The sequence below is a fragment of the Panthera leo genome, chromosome A2, assembly GCF_018350215.1.
Source record: "Panthera leo isolate Ple1 chromosome A2, P.leo_Ple1_pat1.1, whole genome shotgun sequence".
NCBI lineage: Eukaryota > Metazoa > Chordata > Mammalia > Carnivora > Felidae > Panthera > Panthera leo.
In genome coordinates this window covers 3422961-3447890 of record NC_056680.1, presented here as the reverse complement: position 1 = coordinate 3447890, position 24930 = coordinate 3422961, and the positions used below count along the sequence as shown (strand labels likewise).

Genomic DNA, 24930 nt, shown 5'->3' with positions numbered 1-24930 from the left:
CGGCGGGCACCCGTGTCAGGAGCAATTTCAGAGCTCGGTGTGGGCGCGTGAACAACGGCTGTTTCCAGAACAAATGACAAAGGGGGACTTCGGGGGGCCCACTTGACCCAAGAATGGATGGGCTTTGAGGTCTGGTAAGCACAGGGACCTGTGGGTGTCACAGGGACCCCAGTGAGGGCCGGGAGCCTCTGCCACTCCTGGCTGTGAGGCTCGATGGACTGAAAAACCAAGTGAATCTCAACAGGCCCCCGGAGGTGGATGGCTGTCCGGGGCCTCCTGCAGAAACAAGGCAGCCGGAAACCGGCAGAAGGGACACGGCCCCCGGGGCTGCTGAGGGTCACGTGGGCTGGACCCCGGCAGGAGGGACGGATGCTTCCACGGTCGGCCCGGAACCACCGAGCACGTCTGAATCCCTGGGCGTCCTCAAGGACGCAGAGCCCCGGGACGCGGCAGGACATCTGGACACAAACTGGCTCCTCCTCGCCCCCGCCAGCCACGTGGGGGCATCCCCTTGTAGCTTTCGGGCAAACCCGCAAAGGACGCCACGCTGGCCCCGGGGGCTGTGGTCGTGATGAGGGGCCGAACCCGACCGAGCCATACAGGCCAAGCTGTGCGGGCCCGCTGGTCTGTCCCGGCGCCCGCTGGAGCGGAAAGGGAACCCGTCAGCGAGGCCCACGGGCGGGTGACGTTACACGCAAGCTCGACTTGAAAGGCAAAAGCCCCGAGCCCCGGGAGGACAGGAGAAAGCGGTCAGCCCCAGTGATTCAGTCGCCAGTTGCACGTAATGCCGACCGAAGATGGGTGCTTTTATTTAGAGAGCCGTGTCGTGCTCTTTGGTTTTTCTAAATTAAATCTCAGATTTATGGAAAGAGTCAAGGCAGGCTGGACAGCCCAGCAGGGCCCAAGTACGAAGCGTTATGCACGTTGGTTGATGGAGTCCGCGTGCAAAGCCGAGGACAAAGGCTCTCATGGGGGGCTTCTCGGGTACTCAGAATGCGCGTTCCTTCTTGAACGTGAAGTGTCTCCCGACGGAAGATGGGAGGACAGGTTTGCCTTCGAGGGCTGGGGCAGAGGTGGGAACAGTGGCTCTTGGGCAAGAGACCTTGGGCTTTTTCAGGGAAAAACCACAGAAAGGCCACCCTGCATCTGGGGCTGTAATGTCTTGTGGGCCGTTGCAGCAGGCCGGGGTCGGGGGAGGGTGGGTGAAAGGGCCAGGTGGGGACTGTGGCAGGCCAGGGGGGCCGCGCCCATGCGGCCTCACCAGCAGGCAGTGCAGGCTCAGGCCAAGTTTTCGAGAAAACTCCAAACCTAGATTGGTACGTGTAACTTCCTTGTTTTTAACTAATGCCAAACGTCTCGAACGATGGACGGAGTCAACCAAACCCATCTTCTGGCCTAAAAAGGCCTGCAGGCCTCCCGTGTGAAGGCTTTGCCCAACAGACCTGGCTCTGCAAACAACGGTCACGGGACGTCATTTTCCTCCTCCCCGCGGGCGCCCACAGTAACCTTCCCGGCGCGTCAGGGGGCCGGCCTGTAGAGCGTTCTGCGGCCTGTTAAAACGCGAGTCCCCTTCCGACACACAGAAGTCACAGATTCACCCCCACACCCCACGTGCCCATCTGTGCCCCGAGGTGAGAGTGGCGCGTCTTCCGGGGGTGTCGCCAAAGCCAAAATTGGCTGAGCTTTGCTCTCGGAGGTCTTGGGAAAACACCTGCCGCCAACCACAAGTGAAATAACCAGTTTTAAACGGGCGCGCATCTCCGATGGCTTTCCCCTTGAGCCCCGAGCAAGGGGCACGCTCCGTCCCCTCCCGCGTGGGAGTCAGGGCAGCGATCCCGACCAAATGGAGGCATCCTCGCCCACAGCCCCCCCCCCCCCCCCCCAGCGCTCTCCTGGCTGCCTGCGCGCGACCCCCAGGGCAAGAGCGGGAACCTGTGCCCTCCTAGCCCTGGAGGCGGAGGCGGGAGTCTGCAGTCAAGGTGTCCCTTGGGCCGGTTCCTTCCGAAGGCCGTTCAGGCGGCTCTCCCAGCTTCTGGAGGCTGCTGGCAGTCCTGGCTGGTAGACCCAGCCATCCAGAGTCTGCCCCCACCTTCACACGGCCTTCTCTGTCTGAACGTCCCCTTACGAGGACACCAGTCACGCTGCATCAGGGGCCCACCCCCACTCCAGCGTGACCTCAACTGATTCCATCCGCGAGGACCCTATTTCCAAACAAGGGCGCAGAGGTTCTGGGGGCTAGAACTTCAACCAAAGAATTTGGGGAGCTGCAGCTCACCCCCACAACACTCCCTTTCTTCCCGTTCACCACGACCCTGTCGGAAGGAACAGGCAACATCGTTAACATGACGAGGTGGCAGGTGCCAGCCTTCAGAAGCATCGAGGGAGTGTGGGGGTGCTGGGGGTCAGGTCAGGCAGGCCTGGGTGGGCAGCAGCCTCGGGGTGCGTGGGGAGGCCGCGCCCCCGCAGGCTGAGCTCTTCTGCTGTTGAGGCGGTGCGGGAGGAGAGGCGACCAGAGTCCTTAAAACCGCTGCCTCCAGCGGATCAGCATCCTCTCGGGGGGGACGGGTGCCTGTCCCGGGGATTTGGCCAGAATCGGGCGGGAGAAAAGAGGTTCCAGAACGACCCCCACCCCCCCTCCCCCCTCAGGAAACCCCGGGCCGGAGGTCATATGCTGTCCTCGTCCAGCATCCGGGTGAGGCCCTCGCAGATCCGGCGCAGGTGCGAGCGGTAGGGCTCGGTGGGGCCGTAGAGCGCGGCCAGGAAGTCGCAGTCGGCCAAGTGGCCGAAGACGTGGTTGATGCGGCCGTGGGACTTGGCGGTCAGGTGCGCGCCCACGGCCTGGTGCAGCAGGTCCCGGCACTCGTGCAGGCCGGCGGCCAGCACGCGCCGGTCGAAGGTGAAGTCCACCTGGTGGAAGCTGACGGCCGTCATGGCGAGGCGGCGCGCCCCCTGGCGGAAGCGCTGCAGCAGCGCCAGCTCCTCGCCGCCCAGCTGGCCGCCGCGGAGCAGGACGCCCAGCTTCACGGCCACCTTGACCAGGTTCTTGACCATCCTCTGGGCCTCCTTGCGGCTGCGGGTGAACTCCTTGGTGGCGCGGTACAGCTCGTCCAGCACCTCGCCGCTCGCGTCGTCGATGAACACGGCCACCGTGGCCTTGGACGCCATCTTGCCCAGCAGCTTCTTCTGCGCCTGCAGGGCCAGGCTCTTGGTGCTGAACGTGTCCATCCGCCCTGCCAGGGGGAGAGGCAGAGGGTCGTCAGTCCCCGCGGCCCGTCGACTTCCGGGGGCCTTCCCGGAGGGCCCCTGTGGGGTGCTACCGCGTCATCCCAGTCTGTGAAATGGGCCCGAGCCCGCCAACCCACGAGCCCGCTGCGAGGCACACGACTGGGTGCAGGGCGGGGGCACGTCGGCCGCGACCGGGAGCCACGCGATGCCACGGCGTGGGCTCCCCAGAGCTGCCGGGCACAGGCAGGCCTCCCGGAGGAAGCGACAGGCGAGAAAGCGGGCGGAGGGGCACTGCCGGGGCCGTTTTGTTTCTCCGTTTAAGGAAGCTCTGTGCCCAAGGCGGGGCTTGAGCTCAAGACTCTGATGCTCGGGGCACCTGGGTGGCACGGTCGGTTGAGTGACTCTTCGTTTGGGCTCAGGTCATGGTCTCGGGGTCGGGGGATCGAGCCCCACCCGAGGCTCCGTGCCTAGCGGAGGAAGATCCTCTCTCTCTCTCACACCCTTTCCCCACTCTCTAAAAAATAAAAATAATTAAAAAAAAAAAGAAGGAGGGTGTCCACTCAACAGAGTTGAGGCATGACGGTGACATCTGGGCAGGATGTTCTGAAGGCCACCGCTTGCGGGCCCCCCACCAGCCTTGCCGCGGGGTTGAGGAGGACCTCACGGTGCGTTGCGACAGGTGGATTCCAAGCCCCTGAGGTCCCGCCCCCATCCTGCAGTGCAGTGAGACGGGGTCCCAGGCCCCGGCTGTTCAGAGTGGGGGAGCCCAGTTGTTCCCAATCCCGCAGCCTTACTGGCCCTGTGCGTTTACAGCAGAGGGCCCGAGGCCCGCCTCCGGCGTGGGCAGCATCCTGGGCTGTGGGGCCTGGGGGGGGTCACGAGCGAGGTTTCTAGAAACATTGCTCCAACGACACCGCCTGTGATATGGAAGCACTGACCTGTGACAGCTCCCACCCTTCCTGGGCTGGGACAGTGGCAAGGGGCGTGGCAGTCCAGCCCTCGGTGAACAGGGACCTGTCTCCATGTCAGACTTCTGGATTCCCCAAGCTCTGGAGCCTCCCTCCAGCCGCCTCCTTCCTATAGCGCCAGAATCTTCCTAAGCTGCACATCTGGGCATGGACCCTTTTCTTCTGAGGACACGGGTCCCAGGACCAAGCCCCACACCCCATTCAGATCCCGGCATCTTTGCCGGTAAACTCCTATTCACCCCCCAAAGCCCTGGCCCCTGAGCCCCGGCCTCTTCTCGAAGTTTCATCCCTCAGCTCCGCTTCGATACTGTCTCCTCTAGGAAGCCGTCCCCGAACAAACCCGCGGTGAGGCACGGCCACACAGTGCCCCTCCGTCCCCCATCACTGCTCCGCCCCTGCCCCGGGCTTCACTCCGCAACCGTCCCTTGTCACCAGCCCACGGGGGAGGGAAGGGGCCTGATTCCTTACCTGCTGTGCCCTTGGAGACTCCAGAAAAATGAATGAGGCGAGCCTGAGAGCCACCTCCGGCCCTCACCCATCGCCCCAGGCCCTGGTCGAAGCCACCCCCACCCCCGCCCCAGGCCAGCCGGACCAGGAATGCCCCGTGGGTGCCCACTCAGCCCGGAGCCCCCACAAAGACCATCTTTGTGCGAGCTCACACCCCGGGAGAAGTCCCCTCCGCCTGCGCTGCCCTCAGAGGTCAGGGAGGCCATGGCGAGTACTGGACCGCCTTCCCTGCCCCCCACACCAGTCACCTGAGCCCGGGGCTACGCGGGCCTGGGCCAGAGCAGGGGTGCTGCTGACTCAGCACCACGGGGCAGGCCCTGAGCCGGCAGCGTGTGACCGTTTCCTCATATCCGCCGGGTATTAGGCTGGCTGCCAGTTTGTTGAAGAAATGACACAGGCTCAGAGAGCCTGAGCCACTGCCCCAAGGCCACACAGCAATACCCTTGACCGCCCGCCTCTGCGTGCCTAACTTCCTCCGCCTTCCCTGCTTGACGCCTGCAAATCACCCGAGTTTCTCGGGCGCCGGGAGCTGTGTCAGCCACAGATCCAGCCCCCCAGGGCCTGACCACTTAGCCAAGCAACATAACCGCCCCGTGCCTCAGTTTCCCCATCTGTAAAATGGGGAAGATAGAACTAACTCTGTCCTAGGGCAGAAGGTTGTGGTCAATCCAATGCCCCCCCCCCCCACCCAAGCTGCAAGCTTCCCTTGGGCCAGAAGCTGGATGCCACGGCCTAGAATTCCGCCATTCAAGCTCCCTGAATGCACACACCTACTTCTCTGTCAGATTCTCTGGAAAAAGAGCAGCTTGGCACAAGGGGTGCCCGTGCCTCCCCGATGCCTCCCATCCGTTTCTCTAGAATGTTCTGTCCTGTTCCCTCTACCGGGGCCCCTCCTCTCCCTATTACTCATCCTGTAAACTGCTCATCCAAATCTCAGCGTCACAGTCACCTCCTCCTGGAAGGCTTCCTGGATGTCCCAGGCTGGGCCAGGTGCCTGGCGGCTCCCGTGGCGCCCTGGCGTGCTCCATTTTGGCCTCGCACGCTTCGGTTTCACTGCTCATCTCCCTGGCCTGACGGTGCAGGCCGGGACTGGGTCTCCCTTGTCCACACTGTGCCTCCAGCAGTCAGCCCGGGGCCTGGTACACAGCGGGCACCCCGCAAGCGTTCATTGAATGCATGAGGGAAAGGACGTCCGCGAACGCAAACGAGAAGAAACCCCAAGGTCTTGAGTCCGGTCTCCCCAGCTTACAGATGAACAAACTGAGGCTCGGAGAGGAAAAGGCCTTTCCCCGGGTCCAGGGATGAGGCCAAGGTACCTGACCCTAAGTGCCCTGGAGCCCTGGTCTTGCGGTCTATCTCAGTCGCTGTGTGACCCTCGGGAGAATTCCATCCGTCTCTGGGCCTTGGCTCTCCAATCTGCCAAGTCCTGAGGTGGGATGTGCCGGGAGGGGAGCTGGGCCCTCAGCAGGACCTCCCTCCTGAGCCCAGAAGGAAAAGGGAGCCTCCCTCTCGGCCTCCACACCCCTACCCCCTCCGGCCAGTCCCCAGACCCGCTGACACCTGGGCCAGCCCAGCTGCGTGACCCCCCCATCCCCGAGCCATTGTTCTGCCAGGAACCCCCCATCCACGCAGCCAGACAGGGAGATGACTACTGTCCCAGGGGAGCGGGCCACAGACTAAAATAGACCCCGGCCTGCCTTCCTTCCTGTGCACTCACCCAGGTCTGAGGGCGGGCAAGCCAGGAGGCGGCCAGACGGCCACATCAGCCCTTCTGGGGCGGGGGCTTCCCAGGGACTGCCGAGGGGCTCGGGGACCAGACGGTCAGTGTCCACAGTCCCTGATCACCAAATGCCAGGGCACCCCTGTCCTCAAAGCTGAAAAAGCCTGCTAAAGGATCAAGGGCATGGCTGGACCATTCACTCGGTCACTGTATGAGCATTTATGGAACACCAACTGTGTCCCAGGCACTTGGGGGTACTGGAATGACCAAAAGAGCTCCCGTCCCTGCCTTCCGGGGGACTCCAGCCCTCTAGAGCCAAGCCACCTTGTCACTCACAAAATACTTTGGGAGGGGGCACCCAGCTGGCTCAGTCGGGAGAGCGTGCGACTCTTGATCTTGGGGTCGTGAGTTCGAGCCCCACCTTGGGTGTAGAGATTACTTAAAAATAAAATCTTTTTGACATAAATAAGGCTATGAAACAGATGGTGATAAAGGTGCACACTTTGAAAGGGTAAGTTTTATGGTTATGTGAATTAGATCTCGATCTCACACACACACACACACACACACACTCACACTCTCTCTCTCTCTCTGTCTCTCTCTCTCTAACCTCTCTCCAGAGAAGATCCATAAATGGCCAGCCAGCAGCTGAAAAGATGCTCAGCATCACTGGCCAGTAGGGAAATCACGATGACTTCACCCCCCCCACACACCCCCCACCCCCCACCTCCCCGCCAGGATGGCGGCCGTCGCAGCAACGGACAACGGCAAGCGTCAGCAAGGGTGCGGAGACACCACGGCCCTCGGACACGGCTGGTGGGAGTGGGAAACGGGGCAGCTGCTGTGTAAACCGGTTTTCCGGCAGCTCCTCAAACACCCACAGACTTACCCCCACGACCCAGCAATTCCGCTCCCAGGCATCTGCCCAGAAGACGTGGGAACGCACGGCCATGCAGACCGCGCACGCGCACGCGCACGGCAGCGCGGTTCACGTGGCCAAGGAGTGGCGTCGGCCCGAGTGGCCGTCAGCGGGTGAAGGGACAAACAGGGCGTGTCCGCAGGGTGCTGGAATATTGCACTGGAACGTCACTCGCGCCGCGAGCAGGAGCGAGGCGCCCGCGGACGGACCCGAACACTCGCCGCTCAGGGAGGGGACCCGACACGAGAGGCCCCACGGGCTGTGAGTGCGCGGGTGTGAAACGCCCAGAACGGGCTCGTCCAGGGACGGGAAGGGGGCTCGTGGTTGTCAGGGGCTGGGGAGGGGGTGATGGCTGATGGGGATGGGGCTTCATTTGGGGGAGAGGGAATATTCTGGAAGTTGAACACTTTAAAGCAGTGAATTTTATATGAGGATTACATCTTCTCAAGCCAAACACTTCCTATATATATGTGTGTGTGTATATATATATATATTAAGTGTATATATTTTACACCTCTGTGCCCCTTCCTGTATACACTTTAGGCCTCATTTTGTAAATGTTAAATAAATTTATCAGGATTTGGCCCATATTGTGGCACAAATAAAAGGGTGGCACGAGTTGAGATCCGTAAATCACTTCCACCTTGCCAGGCACACGGCGGGCCCCCGGGGATACGTGGCTGATCGACAAGGATTCCCTCCTGGCAAGGTCGGGGCCCCCCCCCCCCCCCCCCCCCCCCCCCCCCCCCCCCCCCCGCGCTTGAGGACAGAGCGTCTCTTACAGGTTGGCATAGGGGGCGTCGCGGGGACCTTGTAGCTACAAATTCCCACCAGAGAGCGCCCCCACCAGGCGCCTGGCTGGCTCAGTCGGTTAAGCAGCCAACTCTCGGTCTCGGCCCAGGTCACGATCTCACGGTTTGTGACATCGAGCTCTAAGTCAGGCTGCACGATAGCAGAGTGGCACCTGCTTGGGATTCTCTCTCTCCTTCTCTCTGCCCCTCCCCCAGTCGTCCCCTCTCTCTCTCTCTCTCTCTCAAAATAAATAAATAAACTTAAAAAAATTTTTTTAAGTTAAAAAATAAAATAAAACCGTGCAAAACCTCACTCAGTGGTTTATGGTTTTGGTAGAACGTTAGGAAGCGGGGGCCCGGGGGCTGCTCCAGGCACGTGGCTGGCTGCCTCGTGTCTCTGGTCCCTGCCCGCCGCCCCCCCCAGTGCCAGAACATCCTGTTATCATCACAAGCAAAAAGAAAGCCCTCCAAAGTTCCAAAAAGGCCCCCAAGAGGCATCTCCTTTGCCAGAAGGCAGAGACACCAGAACCCAGCGAACACAAAACAAACAGGGTAATTTCAGAGAGAGAGAGAGGGGCCGAGGAGGGGGTGGTGGTGACAGCCAGGGACAGCAGGTGACCTTGGCCAGGGTAGTCAGGAAAGCCTCTCTAGAGGTGGAGCTGCTGGAACTGGGACCTGGAAGGACAAGGTCTGGGGGAAAGGTGAGCCAGGCAGAGGACATAGCTAGTGCAAAGGCCCTGGGGCAGGACTGTGCCTGGTGTGTTAGAGGAGCAGCGAGGAGAGTGAAGGCCACCGTCCAGGTCCTCCCACAGCCCCGACCCCTCCCCACTGGGACTCCACACAGGCCCCATGCCCTTGGGGGCAGCTTTCCTATCTATGAAATGGGTGTCCAGGTACAGAGTCCTCGGCTCTGTTGACTCTTGCCCTGCCCCGGCACTCTAGAGCCCAGTCCTCCTCTGCCAACCCCACTTTGTCTTCTGGACTCCAAGCTTTGCCCTCGTCCCCAGTATGGACACTCCAAACGCCCTGCACTCTGGCCACCGACGCCGACCTTGAACCTGCAGACGCAAAGGTCGGAGGCAGGACTGTACCTGAGCCTCCCTGGGCAGGTGCAGGGCACACACCCGTCCCCCCCAGTGGCCCCTGTTCTGTCTGACCCCCTCGGTTCCCAGACTCAGGAGCCGGGCCAACCTCCCCCTCGCTCGGGCCACGACCCCGTCCACCAGTCTCCCCGGGGCTCAGTCGGTTCAGCCTCGCCCATGCCCTCGCCGCCCCTGCGTGTGCGGCACCTCCGGGGTTGGGGGTAGGGGGCCTTCTCAGCCTCGAGAAACCCCCCCCCCCCCCCCCCCCGCTCCGAGAGGCTCTCCCTGACGTGGCAAACCATTCACCCCTGGTGTCCCCCGTCCAACCTGGTCTCGCTACAACCCACCCACACATGCCCAGGGCACAGTCCCACTGCGGGGGGCCCCTCGGCCCCCACACGTTTCTGGTTCGACACCCTGGGCGGGGGGACGACAGGGATGTGGAGGTGGGGGGCGGGGGGGACAGGGATGCCCCAGGGCAGGAGATCCAACTTTCCGGCGTCCTCACTGCCCCACAGGTGCCCCGCGAAGGCGACATCCCATTCGCCGCGCGCTGAAAGCTTCGTAACCGTTAGCAGCTTTCCAGAAGAAACAAACGTGCCCCCATATGTTTCTCCCCACATGAAGGACGTGCGCCCCACGATTTGCAAACACAGTAAACTCTACCGGCTCGGCAGAGCCGATCGAGTCTCACCAAATGCTCCCGATGGGTTTTGCCCAACTGGTTTCGGCAGCGAAACCAGGGGCGTGCGTGGCAAACACGTGCGGGGCCGGCACGGGTGAACAAGCCAGACGAACGTGAAACAGGGAGGACGAGGGCTCCGCGCATCCATCAGCAGGGAGAGCAAGTTCCGGGCCGAATCCGACGGGTCGTTTTCCGACAGGGGGAGGAGACTGCCTGCTCGGGGCTTTGGTGCTACCCACAAGGCCACAGCCGCAGATGGGACACTCTCTTAAGTTTAATTTTCCTCATCGACGGTTTGTTCGGTGCCGCTTTCTCGAGTCAGACCGGGAGGCGGCAAACCAAGGCAAACCACCGCCTGTTTGCATCAATAAAGTTTTATTGGCACAGGGCCGCAGCCACGGGCTCCCCTGCTCCCTATGGCTGTCTTGACGCTCTAACGGCAGCCGCGAATACACGGGACGCGACCCAACAGCGTAAGAAGCAGAAAACACTTACTACCGGGCCCTTCGTGGAAAAAGTTTGCCAACCCCGGGTCTAGACGACCGACAGAACAATAAATCACACCCCGATCTGTGGTAGTTGCCAATTTCCGCGGTGTAAATTTCCCCACCGTGGCCAATTTCAAGCTTCCGACTGGACGTGAGCGAATGTGGGGGCTCACCGTTTCCCCCAAACACATACGGCAGATAAACGTGGCTTCAAGAGCGCAGATTATAGTAAGAGACGGGAGAATAATTAGAAAGTTACGATTTATGACTATCTAGGACTTTGCTTTTTGTAAGTTTTATCAACATACGATTCACATCCCATAAAATCCGCCCTTTAGTTTTTGAGGTTTATTTATTTTTTTTTAGTAATCTCTACACCCAACGTGGGGCTCAGACTCACGACCCCAAGATCAAGAGTCACGCGCTCTGCGGACTGAACCAGCCAGGGGCCCCAAACTTCGCCCTCTTAGAGTGTACAAGTGAGGGGCACCTGGGTGGTTCAGTAAGGGAAGCTACCACCTCTTGATTTCGGCTCAGGTGGCGATCTCACAGTTCGTGGGATCGAGCCCCACGTCGGGCTCTGCAATGACAGTGTGGAGCCTGCTTGGGATTCTCTGTCTCTCCCTCTCTCTGCCCCTCCCCTGCTTGTTTTCTTTTTCATTTTTTTTACATTTATTTTTGAGAGAGAGAGAGAGAGAGAGCGAGCCAGCAGGAGAGGGGCAGAGAGGGAGACACAGCATCCGAAGCAGGCCCCAGGCTCCGAGCTGTCAGCACAGAGCCCGACGCGGGGCTTGAACCCACACACCCTGAGATCGTGACCTGAGCCGAAGTCTGACGCTCAACCGACTGAGCCACCCAGACGCCTCCCCGCCCCACCCCCTGCTTGTTTTCTCTCTCTCTCAAAATAAATAAATTAACTTAAAAAAAATAAAGTGTAAAACTCAGCGGCTTTGATACCTTCATAGAGTTGTGGAACCATCACCACTAATTCCAGAACATTCCATCACCCTAAATAGAAGCCCCATCCCCATCAGCAGTCACCCCCCCATCCCTGGCCCCCACGAAACCCCTTCCTGTCCGTGGAGGAGCCTGTTCTGGACGTTTCACACACGCGGACTCACGCCCCGTGTGGCCTCTCGTGTCCGGTTCCCTCCCTGAGCGTCATGTGTTCGGGGCCCGTCCGCGGGGGGGCGGGGGTGGGCGCCTCGCTCCTTTTTATGGCCAAATAATATTCTACACCTCCGTTAGAATAAACATTATTGGGGCGCCTGGGTGGCGCAGTCGGTTAAGCGTCCGACTTCAGCCAGGTCACGATCTCGCGGTCTGTGAGTTCGAGCCCCGCGTCGGGCTCTGGGCTGATGGCTCGGAGCCTGGAGCCTGTTTCCGATTCTGTGTCTCCCTCTCTCTCTGCCCCTCCCCCGTTCATGCTCTGTCTCTCTCTGTCCCAAAAAAAAATAAAAAATAAAAAAAAAAAAAAAAAAAAAAAAAAAAGAATAAACATTATTAAAACATAATGTATTGAACTGTAGGGTCACAGTCTGTCGTCTTTCATAAGGGCTGTGTTTAACAACCCGACCGTGAAATTCCTGACCGGGTGGCAAGTGACTCCCGCGGGCTGGGACGAGCCAGCTGCCGCAGGCCCCTGGTCCACGGGCACCCTGGCCCCACCACATGAATTCTTTATGTCCCACACAAAGGGTGTTAATAATTCATGAGCCAGCTCAGCAGGGCCAGGCCGCCACTCCACCCCGTGTCTCCGAGCCCCGGCTGCGGTGGCCCACGGTGGCCTCGGGGGCCCCAGGCCTCTGTCCACAGCAGCAAATGCCCCCGCCGTCCCTGTTCCCGCACGATACCCGCTGCCAACACGAGGGCACCCAGTGAGTCGGGCTCTGACCAACCGTCGCTCGGACCTCACACTCCGTGCCCGTTTTAAGGAAGGCAAGAGGAAGAAAGGAATCTCTGGTCTGAGGGGCCTGGGGGCACCCACGGTTTTCAAAGCGGGTTCTCCAGAGCCCTCGAGTGGCCTCCCCAAGGACGGGCGGGGTTTGGCCACCTGCTGGCGGCAGCGGGAGCCCGATTTCCGCTGAAGCAGAGCTTGGGGGCCAAGCAAGAGCGTCGGGAGACCACGGCCCACCCTCTGCAGGAAAGGCCAGGCCGGGCTGGGGCCCGGGCCAAGCAGGTGTTTAGCAGCAAGTGGAGGAGGCTTCAGGGTCCTGTGGCAGGAATGTGGACGCAGCCCCGCCTCCCCTCTTCACAGCCTGAGCTGGGCCCCTGAGCCCAGGGCCCCCCCTCCCCAGGATCCTGCTCTCACAACTCCCCATCAGGCCTCCCTGCAGCCGCCACCGGGGGGCGCCCGTGAGCACCTGAGTCAGGACCCAGTCCTCGGCCAGGGTAAAAGTCCAAGTTGTCCCCTTTGCCCACAAGACCGCTCGGGACCTGCCTCCAACTCCATCCCCTCGCTGCCCTCCCCTCCTCCCTCCTCCCCTCACTCACTGTGCTCCTGGGCCTCCTCACTATTCCTCCAGAACTCCAGGCCTGGCCCTGCCCCAGGGCCTTTGCATGGGTTGCGTCCTCTGACTGGAATGCCCTTCCCACCAGGCCTCCACGTGCCTGTTTCTTTCTTGCCGTTCAGGCCTCAGCTCACACGTCACCTCGTCAGGAGTCCCTCCCGCACCCCCCACCTAAACTGACTTCCACACCCCGCCCGTCTGTCTCTCTGTCATCTTCATGCAGAGTTACAATTAAGCATGAGGATATTTCTGGATGGATGAACACCCATATCCCCCAAGTCCGATCTGAGAGCCAAGCGAGGGAGGGCACCGGCTCGGCCTTGGTCGGTGCTGGGTCCTCGGCGCCCTGCACCAGGCTGTGGCTCACAGCAGGTGTTCAGAACCTGTCGAATGAATAAATGACCTCCCAGCACCAGGGAGGGATAAAGTCCAGGAGCTCATACGAGGCCCTCACTGTCCAGCGAGGGAAACTAAGGCCCACAGAGAGAGACAGAGGCAGCCCAAGGTCCCATAGCAGCACAGCACGAGCCCCTCTAGAGGGGGGCTCCCCCAGGTAAATGCTCCCCAAATTCCACTACCCCACTGGCTAGCAGTGGAAATCGAGGCCCGGAGAATGGGGCCTTAGGAGATCCCAAGGGCTCAGCCAGAGGAGCTCCCAGGAAAGCTCAGGCGGGGGATCCCAGGGAGTTATCTCGTGGTGGGGGGCCCAGGGGAGGCGCCCCGGTGCCTGGTCCTGGCCTGTCCATCTCTAGGACCCCACCTCTAGGTCTCTAACCCCTGGGGCGGCGCCCGGACAACCTCCAGTCATTATTCAGCATCTGCCTCTGGGCGGGGACCTTTCCGCCACAGCAGCTGGAGCTGTGTCCTCAGGCACCCCCTCCTGGCCCCATGGGACAGACAGGGGCACTGAAGCCTCTGAAACCCCACCACATGGGATCACCAAGCAAGGAAAGGCCCCTCTCCTCCCCAGGCCTCAGATGAGGAAACAGGTTCAGAGGGGCGTCTGACCTGCCCAAGGCCACACAGCCAGAGGGGACATCACGGGGCCTCCAATCTGCACCTGTCTGACTCATCTACTGGCTTAAGGACCTCCGGCCTTCATCAGAGCAGGGTTCAAGCCCCCCCTCGAGCACTCCCCCCCCCACCCCAGGGGCGTGGGCACTCACCCACCACCAGCATCCCAGACCACCAGGCCTGTCGAGTGGGAAAAGCACAGCCCAGGTGTTTGTGTGGCTGGGGCTTTGTTCCGGTTTCCATAGGTACGGCGTCCCTGGGCCGGCCCCTCTAGGCTCCTCCCAGCTGCCCAGCCCTTGCCTGGCAGTCCCCTGGCCCAGCCCATCTAGGCAACTTGTTATGTTTTAAAATTGGTGCCCACGGACCCGGCACAGCCGTGAAGGAACAGCCCGGGCAGAGACCCCGGGGCAGGGCCCCGTCTGGCGTGTTGGAGGAACGTGGAGGTTGGTCAGGCTGGAGCAGAGCGAATGAGTGAAGGGGAGAGAGGGAGGGCCAGGAGGAGACACATTCCTGCATTTAATCCTGGAAGCAGCCCTCTCCCCCAGGGAACTGTGGTCCTTCCCACTTTACAGACAGGAAACTGAGGCTCAGAGAATCCAATCACTGGTTTCTGATACAAAGGTGAGTGGCAGAGCGGGAACCTATCCCTCTGATTCCAAGGTCTAGACCCTACGACCACTAGGCTGAACTGCCCTCACCCCACTGTGCCCCCCCTCCCGGGCATTCAGCTCCCCAAGCTGGGCTCAGGTATGCTCAGGAAGCAACCTCGGAGGCCTGTTTACAGCTGCGACTGTCCCTCCTCCGGGAGAACGCCCCCAGGATAGAGGAGGCGGTGATGCGTGCGGATATGGGTCAGGTCACCCGCCAATTACCTTGGCAGCTATAGTCCCAATTCACAGCTGACAAAACTGAGGCCAAAGCTTCAGGGCACTGAGGAGCTCCCAGGTGGCCAGCCTGGGTGGGCCTGGCCATGACTCTTCCAGCTGCCTGGACCAGTCAGAAGCCGCACGCATGCCCATCGTCACACCTTTGGCCAGGCTGTCCACCACTGGAATGCCCTCCCGACTCTGGAATCTGGCCCTAGCGCCTGGCACCCTGCACTGTGAAAGGGGCAGAGTCCATCAGAGTCCCCATGCGGGTGAGGGGACGCTGGACTCAGAGCACAGCCCCACGGTAGGGAGCGCAGTTCACCCAGTCTGCCTCCCCCTACACCCCACACAGTCAGAGTGACAGGGACACCGAAGGAAAGGAAGAAACAGAGGCAGGAATACAGACAGGAGGAGCAGGGGCATGGGGGCGACACAGACAGGACGTCCAGACGGCCCCCGAGGTGCGGAGCGCCGCGGCATCGCTCGCTCACCTACTCTCCGGGTCCTGTCCGTCGGTCCGACCGTCGAGGCTCCGTAAGGCCGCTCCCGAGGGGCCGTTGCGGCGGCCGCGGGACTCGCGCGGGAGGACTGAGAAGGGACTGGACGGGCGGGGCGGGGCGGGGAGCTCGGCCCCGCCCCCGTCGCCCCGCCCCGCGGCTCCTCCCCGCTCCGTCCCCGCCCGCGCGGAAAGGCCCGACGAGGGGCCGACGGCGGGGGCGGGCGGAGGACGTAGGCTCAGCCAATGGCAGAGCCGGCGACGTACGAAGAGGCCAATGGGAGAAAGCCGCCGGGAGGGGCGGGGTCTGGGGCGGGGCCAAGCAGCTGCGGGGAGATTCCTCCGGAATCGTGAAATGGGCCGGATGCGGCGTGGGGCGGGGGCGAATGAGGCAAAGAAAGGAGAGGAAGGAGATCCTGAGTCGAAAACAGCGAGAGACCCGGTGGGGAGGGGGCGGGGAGACAGAGACTGAGAGAAGCAAAAAGAAAAACAGGCCGACTCTGGCTCCGGACAAGCCGCTTACTCCCTTGAGACTCCCTTTACCCACCTGGGTAATTGGAATTTGGGCCGAAGCACGTTTCTTAGAGTACGTCCCTGAGGAACCCTTTCTATCAGAATCACCTGGGAGCCCCTTTAAAAAATGTAGATTCCTGTAGCCCCAGATGGGCTGAATCTGACCCAAGGTTGGACATAAATCTTCCTGGGCTCAAGCAAATTCTCAGGTGAGGTTTGGGGCAGTGGCTGGGTGGACGGAGCCTGGAAACCCCACCAGGGGACTCCCAGATCCAGCCTCGATTTCCATGGGAATGAGCCGGCAGAGCACACTGGAGCCTCGTGGCCGCCAGCGGGTAAGGTGGCTGGGCCAGCTGCCCCCCCGCCCCCCCCCCCAGGAGGATGCAGCTGTGAGTCCTGGGAACTGGGCCCAGGAGCGGCTCCCAGCTCCCCTGCTGCTCGGTTTCCTCCCCGCATCCCGGCTCTGGGTCCCAGTTCCAGCGAGGGCCAGGGGTGGTCAGGGGAGGCCAGACAGCACATGTCTGTGAAGCGCCTGCCGTGTCCACATGGGACACACACAGCCCCGGCACAGATTTTTGCTCATGAGGCAAAAATAAATGAAATGTCCCCTTATCCCATTTTGGACAGGGAAAACTGAGGCCCAGAGAGGGGCAGTGACTTGCCTGAGGGCACACAGACGCAGGTGGCTAGCCCATTCAAAGCTAGGAATGCTGGTCCCACCTCTTGCCCTCAGCCGGGTCCTGCCCTCTCCCTATCCAGTGCTTATCCCCGGCACTGTTGACATTCAGGTCCTGTATTCCTGCTGCGGGGGGTAGGGGGACGTCCTGGGCACTGTGGGGGCTGAGCAGCATCCCTGGCCCGCACCCACTGGCCACCAGGAGCCCCCTATCCCCCCTCCAGGTCCCGACAATTAAAAATGCCACCAGCCGTTACCAAGTGTCCCCTAGGGGGCAGAATCACCCCAGCTGAGACCCACTGTTAGAGCTCCATTTCTTGGAGCCTGGGCCCCAAACTGTGAACACCCCTTCTTTCCATCACGGTGGCTAATGAGGCCGCAGAGGCCCAGCGGACCGTTCTTAGCGTCTCATCAAACGACCGCAAATCGTTCCCGTGAGTCCAGGGTGGGGCCTGGGTGGAGTGTGGCCAAGGTGGGCGCGCACGCAGCTCTTTCGTGGTCGGCCCGTACGTGTTGACCTCTCAAGAGCCCTGGTTTTCCGAATCTGTGACGTGGGGGTAAGATGGGCTACGGGTTCTCGAGTGAGGACAAAGGAAAAGTGCCCACACGGATGTGAAGAAATCAGATCGTCCGCGCGTTGTGGGTGAGAATGCGAAAAAGGTGGAGGCAGACGCAGTGGGACAGTCTGGTGGGTCCTCGGAAAGCGAAATGACCATATGATCCAGGAGATCCCCTCCTAGGTGTCTCTCTGAAGGCAGGGCCTCGAACAGATGATCACACGAATGTTCGTAACAGCGGTATTCACAAGAGCCAAAAGGTGGAAACAACCCAAATGTCCGTCCGCGGATGGACAGGTAAACAAAACACGGGCCAAACATACCCTGGAATACTATTCAGCCACAGAAGGAAGGAAGCTCTGACTCATGCCGCAACACGGAGAAACCTCGAAAACATAAGTTTACGATGCCAAGCATAGGACAAGTATTGTATGATTCCAATTTCCTTTTTTTTTAACTTAAAAAAAATTTTTTTTTAAATTTTTTCAAAGTTTATTTTTGAGAGAAACAGAGCGTGAGCAGGGGAGGGGCAGAGAGAGAGGGAGACACAGAATCCGAAGCAGGCTCCGGGCTCTGAGCCATCAGTACAGAGCCCATAGCAGGGCTGGAACCCACGAACTGTGAGATCGTGATCTGAGCCGAAGTCGGAGGCTTGACTGATTGAACCGCCCAGGCGCCCCTTTATTCCACTGTCTAGAGGGACCCAGAGTAGGCGAATCCATAGAGATGGAAAGTAGAACAGAGGTGACCAGGAGGCTGAGGGGAAGAGAATGGTTAGTTAGTGTTTAATGCACACAGAATGTGTTGGGGACGATGGAGAATGTCTGAAGATAGATGGTGAGGTGGTCGAGACAACAGTGTTCGTGGGCTTAATGCCCTGAGTTAGACACGTAAAAATGGTTATAAGCATACACTGTATATTGTATATTTACCGCAATTTTAGAAAACGAATAATGTAATATACCGAAACCACTGACTTGGATGAATTTTATAGTGTACGAATTACATATTTTTTTTTTAATAAAGCTGTTTTTTTTAAGTGCCCAGCAGCACACCTGGTAAGAATAACATCAGAGCAAGGGGTTTTTTTTTTTTAATTTTTTTAAATGTTAAAATTTAAATAAATGTTATTTATTTTCAAGAGGGAGAGGGTGTGAGTGGAGGAGGGGCAGAGAGAGAGGCGGGGCTGGGGGCGGGGCCGGGGGGTTTGCGGTCGGGGACACAGAATCCGAAGCAGGCTCCAGGCTCTGAGCTGTCAGCACAGAGCCCCACACCCGCTGTCAGCACAGAGCCCCACACCCGGGCTCGAACTCACAAGCCGTGAGATCATGACCTGAGCCAGGGTCAGACATTTAACCGACTGAGCCGCTCGGGTGCCCCTCAGGGCTAGTTTTTATCCAGCACCTATTACGTAGCAGTCACGGGTTGGCTTAAAGTTAATCACTGTACGTAGATTAATTCACCAAAACTTCACAGCAACTCTGCGTTGGGATACAAACGTCCCGTTTCACCGATGATGACGTCGAGGCTCAGAGGAAGCAAGTGACCGTCCCAGGTGGTGACAGAAGTAGGCTCAGAACCTGGGGCAGTATGGATTGTGTGTCATGTGCACAGATCCTCTGGGTGGCCCCGACATCCTTGGGGTCTCCCCAGCTGGGCGGGGGTGGGGAGTGGGGGGCTACACCCAGCAAAAGACCGGGGGCTCTCTCTGGGGTCAGGGACTCAACTCGGAATGGAGGCTCGGCCCGGGATAAAGGGCTATATCCACGGCTGTGGCTCTGCCGGGATCGGGGGACACTCAGCGGGCGTCGCAGCTCAGCCCAGAGCTCCGGGCTCCACCGGGAATGCGGGCTCAGCGGGGACAGGGGCTCTGTCCCACGTGGCTGGGTCCTAGCTGCGCGGATTCCGGCCGCGCCCGACAGGGGGCGTGTTCGGCGCGCAGCCCGGGCCGCGGTGCCTTCCCTTTGCCCGGAATAGGCGGCCGGGGCGCGAGCGGTGTGCGTGCAGCGGCGGGGTTCCCACGGCCAGGTCACCCTAGACGACGCATCCAGTGTCACCTGCACCCCAAGACCAGGCCTCACACCCCGCTGGGCTGTGTGACCCACTTCTCTGGGCCCCCGTCTTTCGCCTACGCGAAGGGAGCACCGTGGTGGGGCGTGCGGGAGGAGTGGGGGGGGTCGGTGCTCCCAGAAGCTCCCTGAGCCCCTCCGCGCCCCCCTGGCGGCTTCCCCCGTCGCCCCGGGCGCTTTTTATACCGGACTCGGGGGCCAGAGCACCCCAACCCCCCGCCCCAAGCCCGGGCGTAACTCCCACGTGCCTCGATCCCGCAGTGCTCCCAGCCCGTCTGCCTACCCGGAAAGACCCCTCCCAAGGCCGCTTAGGACGGGAGGACGGCGGGCAGGCCCAGAGGCGCCCGGGAGGAGGGGGCCAACCTTGCTGACGCCCCCACCGCGGCCCGGCCCGGGGGGGAGCCTCATGGACCTTTCCCGAGAGCACTCCGCAGGGAGGTGGGGGGCTGCCTTCACTCCGGGTCACGGCCGGCCGTAGCCTCGGGTCAGGGTCACGGAGCCCGGGCAGCTCTCTGCTCCCGCCGACGGGAAGGCGGAGGAAGGTGGGGCGGGACGGTCCCCAAGCAATTTCAGTGCCCAGCCTCCGCCGCCCCCACCGCCTGCGCCTCTCGGGCTGCAGCAGCCGGGCGCCAGGGCCCCAGCCGAGGAGGTGTTTGCAAGGGACAGCCGCGCAGACGCCGGCCGCCTGCGTGTGGGAGGCGGGCGTGCGCTGAGCCCAACCGCGGGTGTGGACGTGGGTGCGTGCGGTTCAGGAGGGGCTGGGCCCGACCTGCGGCTGCTTCTGCGGGTCGCGAGCCCCCCGTCATTCCTCGGCACGCACGAGAGGCCCGGCGGCAGCGACGGGGCTGTGATGGGGAACACACGGGCAGCTGTGGGAGCCCGGACCGGTCGCCTGACCCCAATCCGGGGAGGCTTCCGGGAGGAGGTGACTAGTGAGCTGAGCCTTTAAGCAAGGGCGGGAGTCAGCCATGGAAGAGGCAGGAAGGAGGGCTCCTTTTATTCTTGGCTTGCTGACCGTGGGCAAATCGTAGGTCCTCTCTGAGCCTCTGTTTCCTCATCTGTGAATCAGACCCATGATATCCGTCTTTGGGGGGCAGTTGCAAAGACTGGCAGAGAGGATTCGGGAAGGTGCTTACCCCGCTGTGAGGGCCCAGCCTGAGGACCCGCTCTTATTATTTGAGGCAGGTCTTTCCCTCCGGCCCGGAGCTCCCAGGCTAAGAGAAGGAGGCATAAAGACATTGTGGAAACAGGCTGAGGTGTTGATGAAGGAAAGGCACTCCAGAAAAGGGAGTCTCCTGGGCAAGGGTACAGAGGTTGGGAAGTTCTGGAAGCTGACAGGAAACAGTGTGCCCTGATCAGACCACAGGGACCCTCGGGACATCAAAGGCTGGGTATAAAATTCCAGACTTCACCCTGAGGGCAACGGGGAGCCATGGAGGGTGTTAGAGCCCGAGAGAGATTGGGGTATCGGGAAACTCCTCTAGTAGCCAGAGTGGGGTAGACGGCAGTGGGCAAGACTGGAGCCGGTAGCCAGGGCGGAGGTGTAGGGAAGGAGAAGGGGGTGCCCTGTGACGCCCTGCCCCAATCGTCCCCCACAGGGTGGAGGAGGAGCCGTTGGGGTCCTGAGAAGAGGAGACTGCAGGCCCAGCCGGCGTGTGCGGGCACCTGGCTGGGCTGCCTTTCCCTGGGGACGTAGCTGGGGGCAGAGGCGACTGGAGGGAGTCATTGGCAAGATGGGAAAACCAGCTGTTGGGGAGACGGCAGGGGCCAAGAAGGGTCAAGGTCAGAGTTGGGGGCACAGTGGGTGCTGAGCTAGATTTGGCTGGGACTCCCCCACCTCCTTCCTCACCCCAGGCTCCCGGGATCCCACAGCCCTGTCTCTCCAGGCGGGTCCCCTCAGCTCACCTGTTCCCTACAGGGCTGGATGGCCCTCCCACGCCGACTTCGGCTCGGGTCGTGATCTCACGGTTGGTGGGTCCGAGTCCCCTGAGGGTATGTCGGGTTCTGGTGGGCGGGCCCCCGTGTCTGCGCCGTGCCTCCAAGCTGGCTCTCGCGCATGGCTCTTGGTTGGGGGCCTCCGCTCTTTACCACGTGGTCTGCCTGGGTGGCCTTGCCGCATGGCGGCCGGCCTTCCCCAGCAAGGGCGATGAGCCAGGGGAAGCCGGCGCTGCGACTCGATTTGGCATCACAGGAGAGGCGCCCTCAAACTGGGGAAGCATCGGGCCGGGATCGGCCGAGGGCCAGTCTGAGAGGCGGGTGCTCTCGGCCCAGAGGCCAATGGGGGACGGCAGAGCCGAGTCGCGGGTGGAGAGTGAGTTCCCAGGCTCTTTGATCAAGCTGTGCCTGAAATCCTCAGGCTTCCCGGCCTCTCATCTCCTTCGTTGTGCTTCTGTCAGCACAGAGCCCGACGCGGGGCTCCGACTGGTGAACCATGAGATCACGACCTGAGCCGAAGCCGGACGCTTAATCGACGGAGCCCCCCGGGCGCCCCCAGCGGTCACCTTCGGAGGCAGGTCCCCCTTGATCTACCGCCCCTCCCCGCAAGCTGAATCAGGGCCTCGCCTGGGGTCCCCGGGGCCCCCGGGGCCCCAGGTGCCCTCCACCAAATCCACGATCACCCAGCGTCCCGGCAACCCGGGGATACGTCCGTCTCTCTGCTCCGGCCTGAGTAGGCCTCGCTCCGGGCGGGTCCCTCCCTGGTGCTTCCCGATATTTGTTGAGCGCCTTAAGGAGGTGCGATACTCCCAACGGTTGGCTCATCCTCGCCTCTCCCCGAGGCACAGGGCACAGGCGGGAAGTCTATTTCTACAGCCGTCCTCACACCCACCCCTCTGACTTGGTGACTTCATCGGGGCCAGAGCCGGGGTGGGGGGTGGGGGTGGGGGCGGCTGACCTCATCCTCCCACCTCGGGGAAGATGTGTGAGCAGAACCCAGACACCAGGAAATACTAACTCAGCAGCCCCACGGCCGGCCAGAATCTAGGGCAACGAGCACTTTCTGAACCTTGTCTCAGAGCTCCTGCCGTGGCGCCTGGGGGAAAGGCCCGGTGAAGGCCCTTCTTTACTAGACAAGAAAACGGAGCCCAGAGAGGGAATTGGCTTGCCTGGGGACACACAGTGAGGGGGAGACAGAGCTGAGGCTGGTCTCCCCTCAGCCACTGCCCTCCCTCTCGCTGCATTCTCCCGGAGGCCACCAGAAGAAGCCTGCGAGGACCCGGGTCGGGTCACAGCCTCCCGTGACCCTGGGCCTCCAGAGTTCCCACCCCTCTGGGGGTAAAAGCCCAAGTCCTCCCTATAGCCCCCAAGGCTCTGCCCCATCCCCTCCCCGCCCGCCCTCTCTGCCCCCTGTTCACTCTGCTCCAGCCACTTGGGTCTCCCCACTGTTCATCGCGCCAGGCAGGTCCCGCCCCAGGGCCTTTGCACGACCTTCCCCTTTCCTGGGCGTCTGTTTCCCCATGCGTAAAACGGACAGGTCACATCTCCCGGAACTGTGCCAATGGTTTCTACCACGTTACACCCTCCCTAAGTCTGTGATCGTTTAATTAACATTGTCCTTGAAGCCCGGCCCACATTTGGAACACCAGTAAAGGTACTGGGATTTTTTTTTTAATTTTTAAATGTCTATTTATTTCCGAGAGAGAGAGAGACAGACAGACAGACAGGGCATGAGTGGGGGAGGGGCAGAGAGAGAGGGGGAGACACGGAACCTGAAGCAGGCTCCAGGCTCTGAGCTGTCAGCACAGAGCCCGACGCGGGGCTCGAACCCACGAACCGTGAGATCATGACCCTGAGCCGAAGTCAGACGTGTAACCAACTGAGCCGCCCAGGCGCCCCAAGGTATTGGTTTTTTCAAAGTCTTTTTCCTTGAATCGCAAAGAAAAATTAGCCTCCTCCTCGTGGCTGGGAGGTAGCTGAAGGAAAAATCTCACTGGTTACGGCGGCCTTCCGAACCGCTGGTCCCCTGGCAGGTGACAGAGTCACAGGTGGAAGAGATGTCACAGACCCCCCGGGACCCGACTGGGACTTGAGAACGATGGAAACGGCATTGAACTGAGCCTTCGCAACCGGATTTTAAGGTTATTCCGTACCCTGCTGAGTACCCCCCAGAGTCACGCTATGGGTGACGAGGGACGTGGGGCGCTTTGGGCAAGTCTGGCCACAAGATTCGGGGACCGGGTGCCGAGGCGTCACCCTCTCAGGCAGGCCCTTCCGGACAGCGAGCGTCAGACACTCTGCTTCCTCGGTCGTGTTTCCTGTCTCTCCCTAGAATTTATGTCCGGGTGACTGTCTGCCTTGCTCCCTGCTGTGTCTCCAGCACCTAGAACAGCTTGGTATACAGCAGGCGCCAAATAAGTGTCTGCAGCACGAATGCGTGCATCCAGGTCCGCATCTCCTCGTGCCTGGCAGAATGGCGATCGTCCCCCAAATGACGTCCCCGTCCCAGTCCCCGGAACCCGTGCCCGTGTCACCTCGCCATGGCAGAAAAGACTTTGCAGGTGGGATTCAGTTAAGAGTCTTGAGATCCTGGACTGTCCGAGGGCTGTTACCAGAGGGAGGCGTCTGAGAAGTGACAACGGAGGTGGAGAACCGCTTTCTCGATGTCACTCGAGAAAGACGTGACCGGCGCTTCCCGGCTTTGAAGGTGGAGAAGAAGGTCGTGGGCCAAGGAGCGCAGGAAGCTTCTAGAAGCTGGGAAGAGCAAAGAACCGGGTTCTCCCCTGGAACATCCAGAAGGAGTGGTATCCTGCTGACGCCTCGATGTTAGCTTAGGGGGAGCGCAGGATGGAACCATCGGGAAACAAAAGCGTCAGGACCCCGGACAGCTGCCTCCAAGCCTGATACCTGCCCGGCAAGATCTATGAGACGCCCACCGTGCGCCGACGCTGTTCTGGGCGCTGGGGATACAGCAGTGCAGACGATGACAAAATTCCCTGCCTACACGGAGCCGACACTCCAGTGGGGAAGACACGCAAAACACAATGTAATAAAGCGCATAATATAACGGCAGGTCGTAAGTTCTCCGACCAGAGACCTGAAGGAGTAGGGAGCCATGTGGATATTTGTGGAAAGAGCGGGCCAGGCAGAGCAGCAGCACGTGCAAAGGCCCTGAGGCACTAACTCCGGTGAGCTGGGGCGGGTGGGAGATGGTGGAGGAGAACGGGTGTTCACTGAGCGCACACGGCCAGTGCCCCGGAGATACCACCTTTAGCCCTCGTCCTTAGGGAAATCCTTTGCCAAGTACCCAGCGGGATGCGTAGAGGCTGTTCGCAGCAGCGCCGTTTGTCATATTAAAACCAGGCATTCACGTAAAAGTCCGTCAGGAGGTGAACAGGTACAGGAAGGCGTATTCATACGGTGGGAGAGTACAGAGCCGCCAAAGGTGAATTAATTAGATCCGTACAATAATTTCGGACATTTACTGAGCACCTACTAGGTGCCGGGTGCCACGCGAAGCGTTGTACGTGTGATAACGTAGAACATCTCTTAGAAAGCTACTCTTGGGGCGCCTGGGCGGCTCAGTCGGTTGAGCGGCCGACCTCGGCTCAGGTCACGATGTCGCGGTTTGTGAGTTCGAGCCCCGCGTCGGGCTCCGGGCTGACAGCTCAGAGCCTGGAGCCTGCTTCGGATCCGAGGGGAGCCCGGCGGGGGGGGGGGGGCGGGTGCTCAGTCGGTCAAGCGTCCGACTCTTGATTTCGGCTCGGGTCCTGATCTCACAGTTCACGAGATTAGTCCTGCGTGGAGCCCGCTTGGGATTCTCTCTCTCTCTCTCTCTCTCTCTCTCTCTCAAAAACAAATAAAGATATTTTTAATAAAAATAAGAGGAAAAAAGCAAGCTGCAGG

General features: G+C 60.8%; 1 protein-coding gene across 3 annotated transcripts; it reads right to left on the bottom strand.

Moving 5' to 3' along the window:
• Positions 1-2343: 2343 nt before the first annotated feature.
• Positions 2344-15395, bottom strand: TNFAIP8L1 (TNF alpha induced protein 8 like 1). Of its 3 annotated transcripts, none has more exons than XM_042928071.1 (2): positions 15270-15395; positions 2344-3230 (listed from the first exon to the last, which is right to left on the bottom strand). In XM_042928071.1, the coding sequence occupies exon 2, from the start codon at positions 3223-3225 to the stop codon at positions 2665-2667; it is 561 nt and encodes a 186-aa protein (XP_042784005.1). In that variant the 5' UTR covers positions 3226-3230; positions 15270-15395; the 3' UTR covers positions 2344-2664. The 3 variants fall into 3 exon arrangements, with proteins under 3 accessions (XP_042784005.1, XP_042784006.1, XP_042784004.1); XM_042928072.1 differs by lacking the exon at positions 15270-15395 and adding an exon at positions 14782-14851; XM_042928070.1 differs by lacking the exon at positions 15270-15395 and adding an exon at positions 14062-14207.
• Between the last annotated feature and the right edge of the window lie 9535 nt (positions 15396-24930).

Bases quoted from the DNA above. Each gene is read 5' to 3' on its own strand.
- TNFAIP8L1 (XM_042928070.1), bottom strand. From the start codon at position 14,152: ATGGAAACCGGAACAAAGCCCCAGCCACACAAACACCTGGGCTGTGCT. The intron at 3,231-14,061 runs GTGAGTGCCCAC...TCCCCCTGGCAG, and splicing joins GTCTGGGATGCTGGTGGTGG to GGCGGATGGACACGTTCAGC.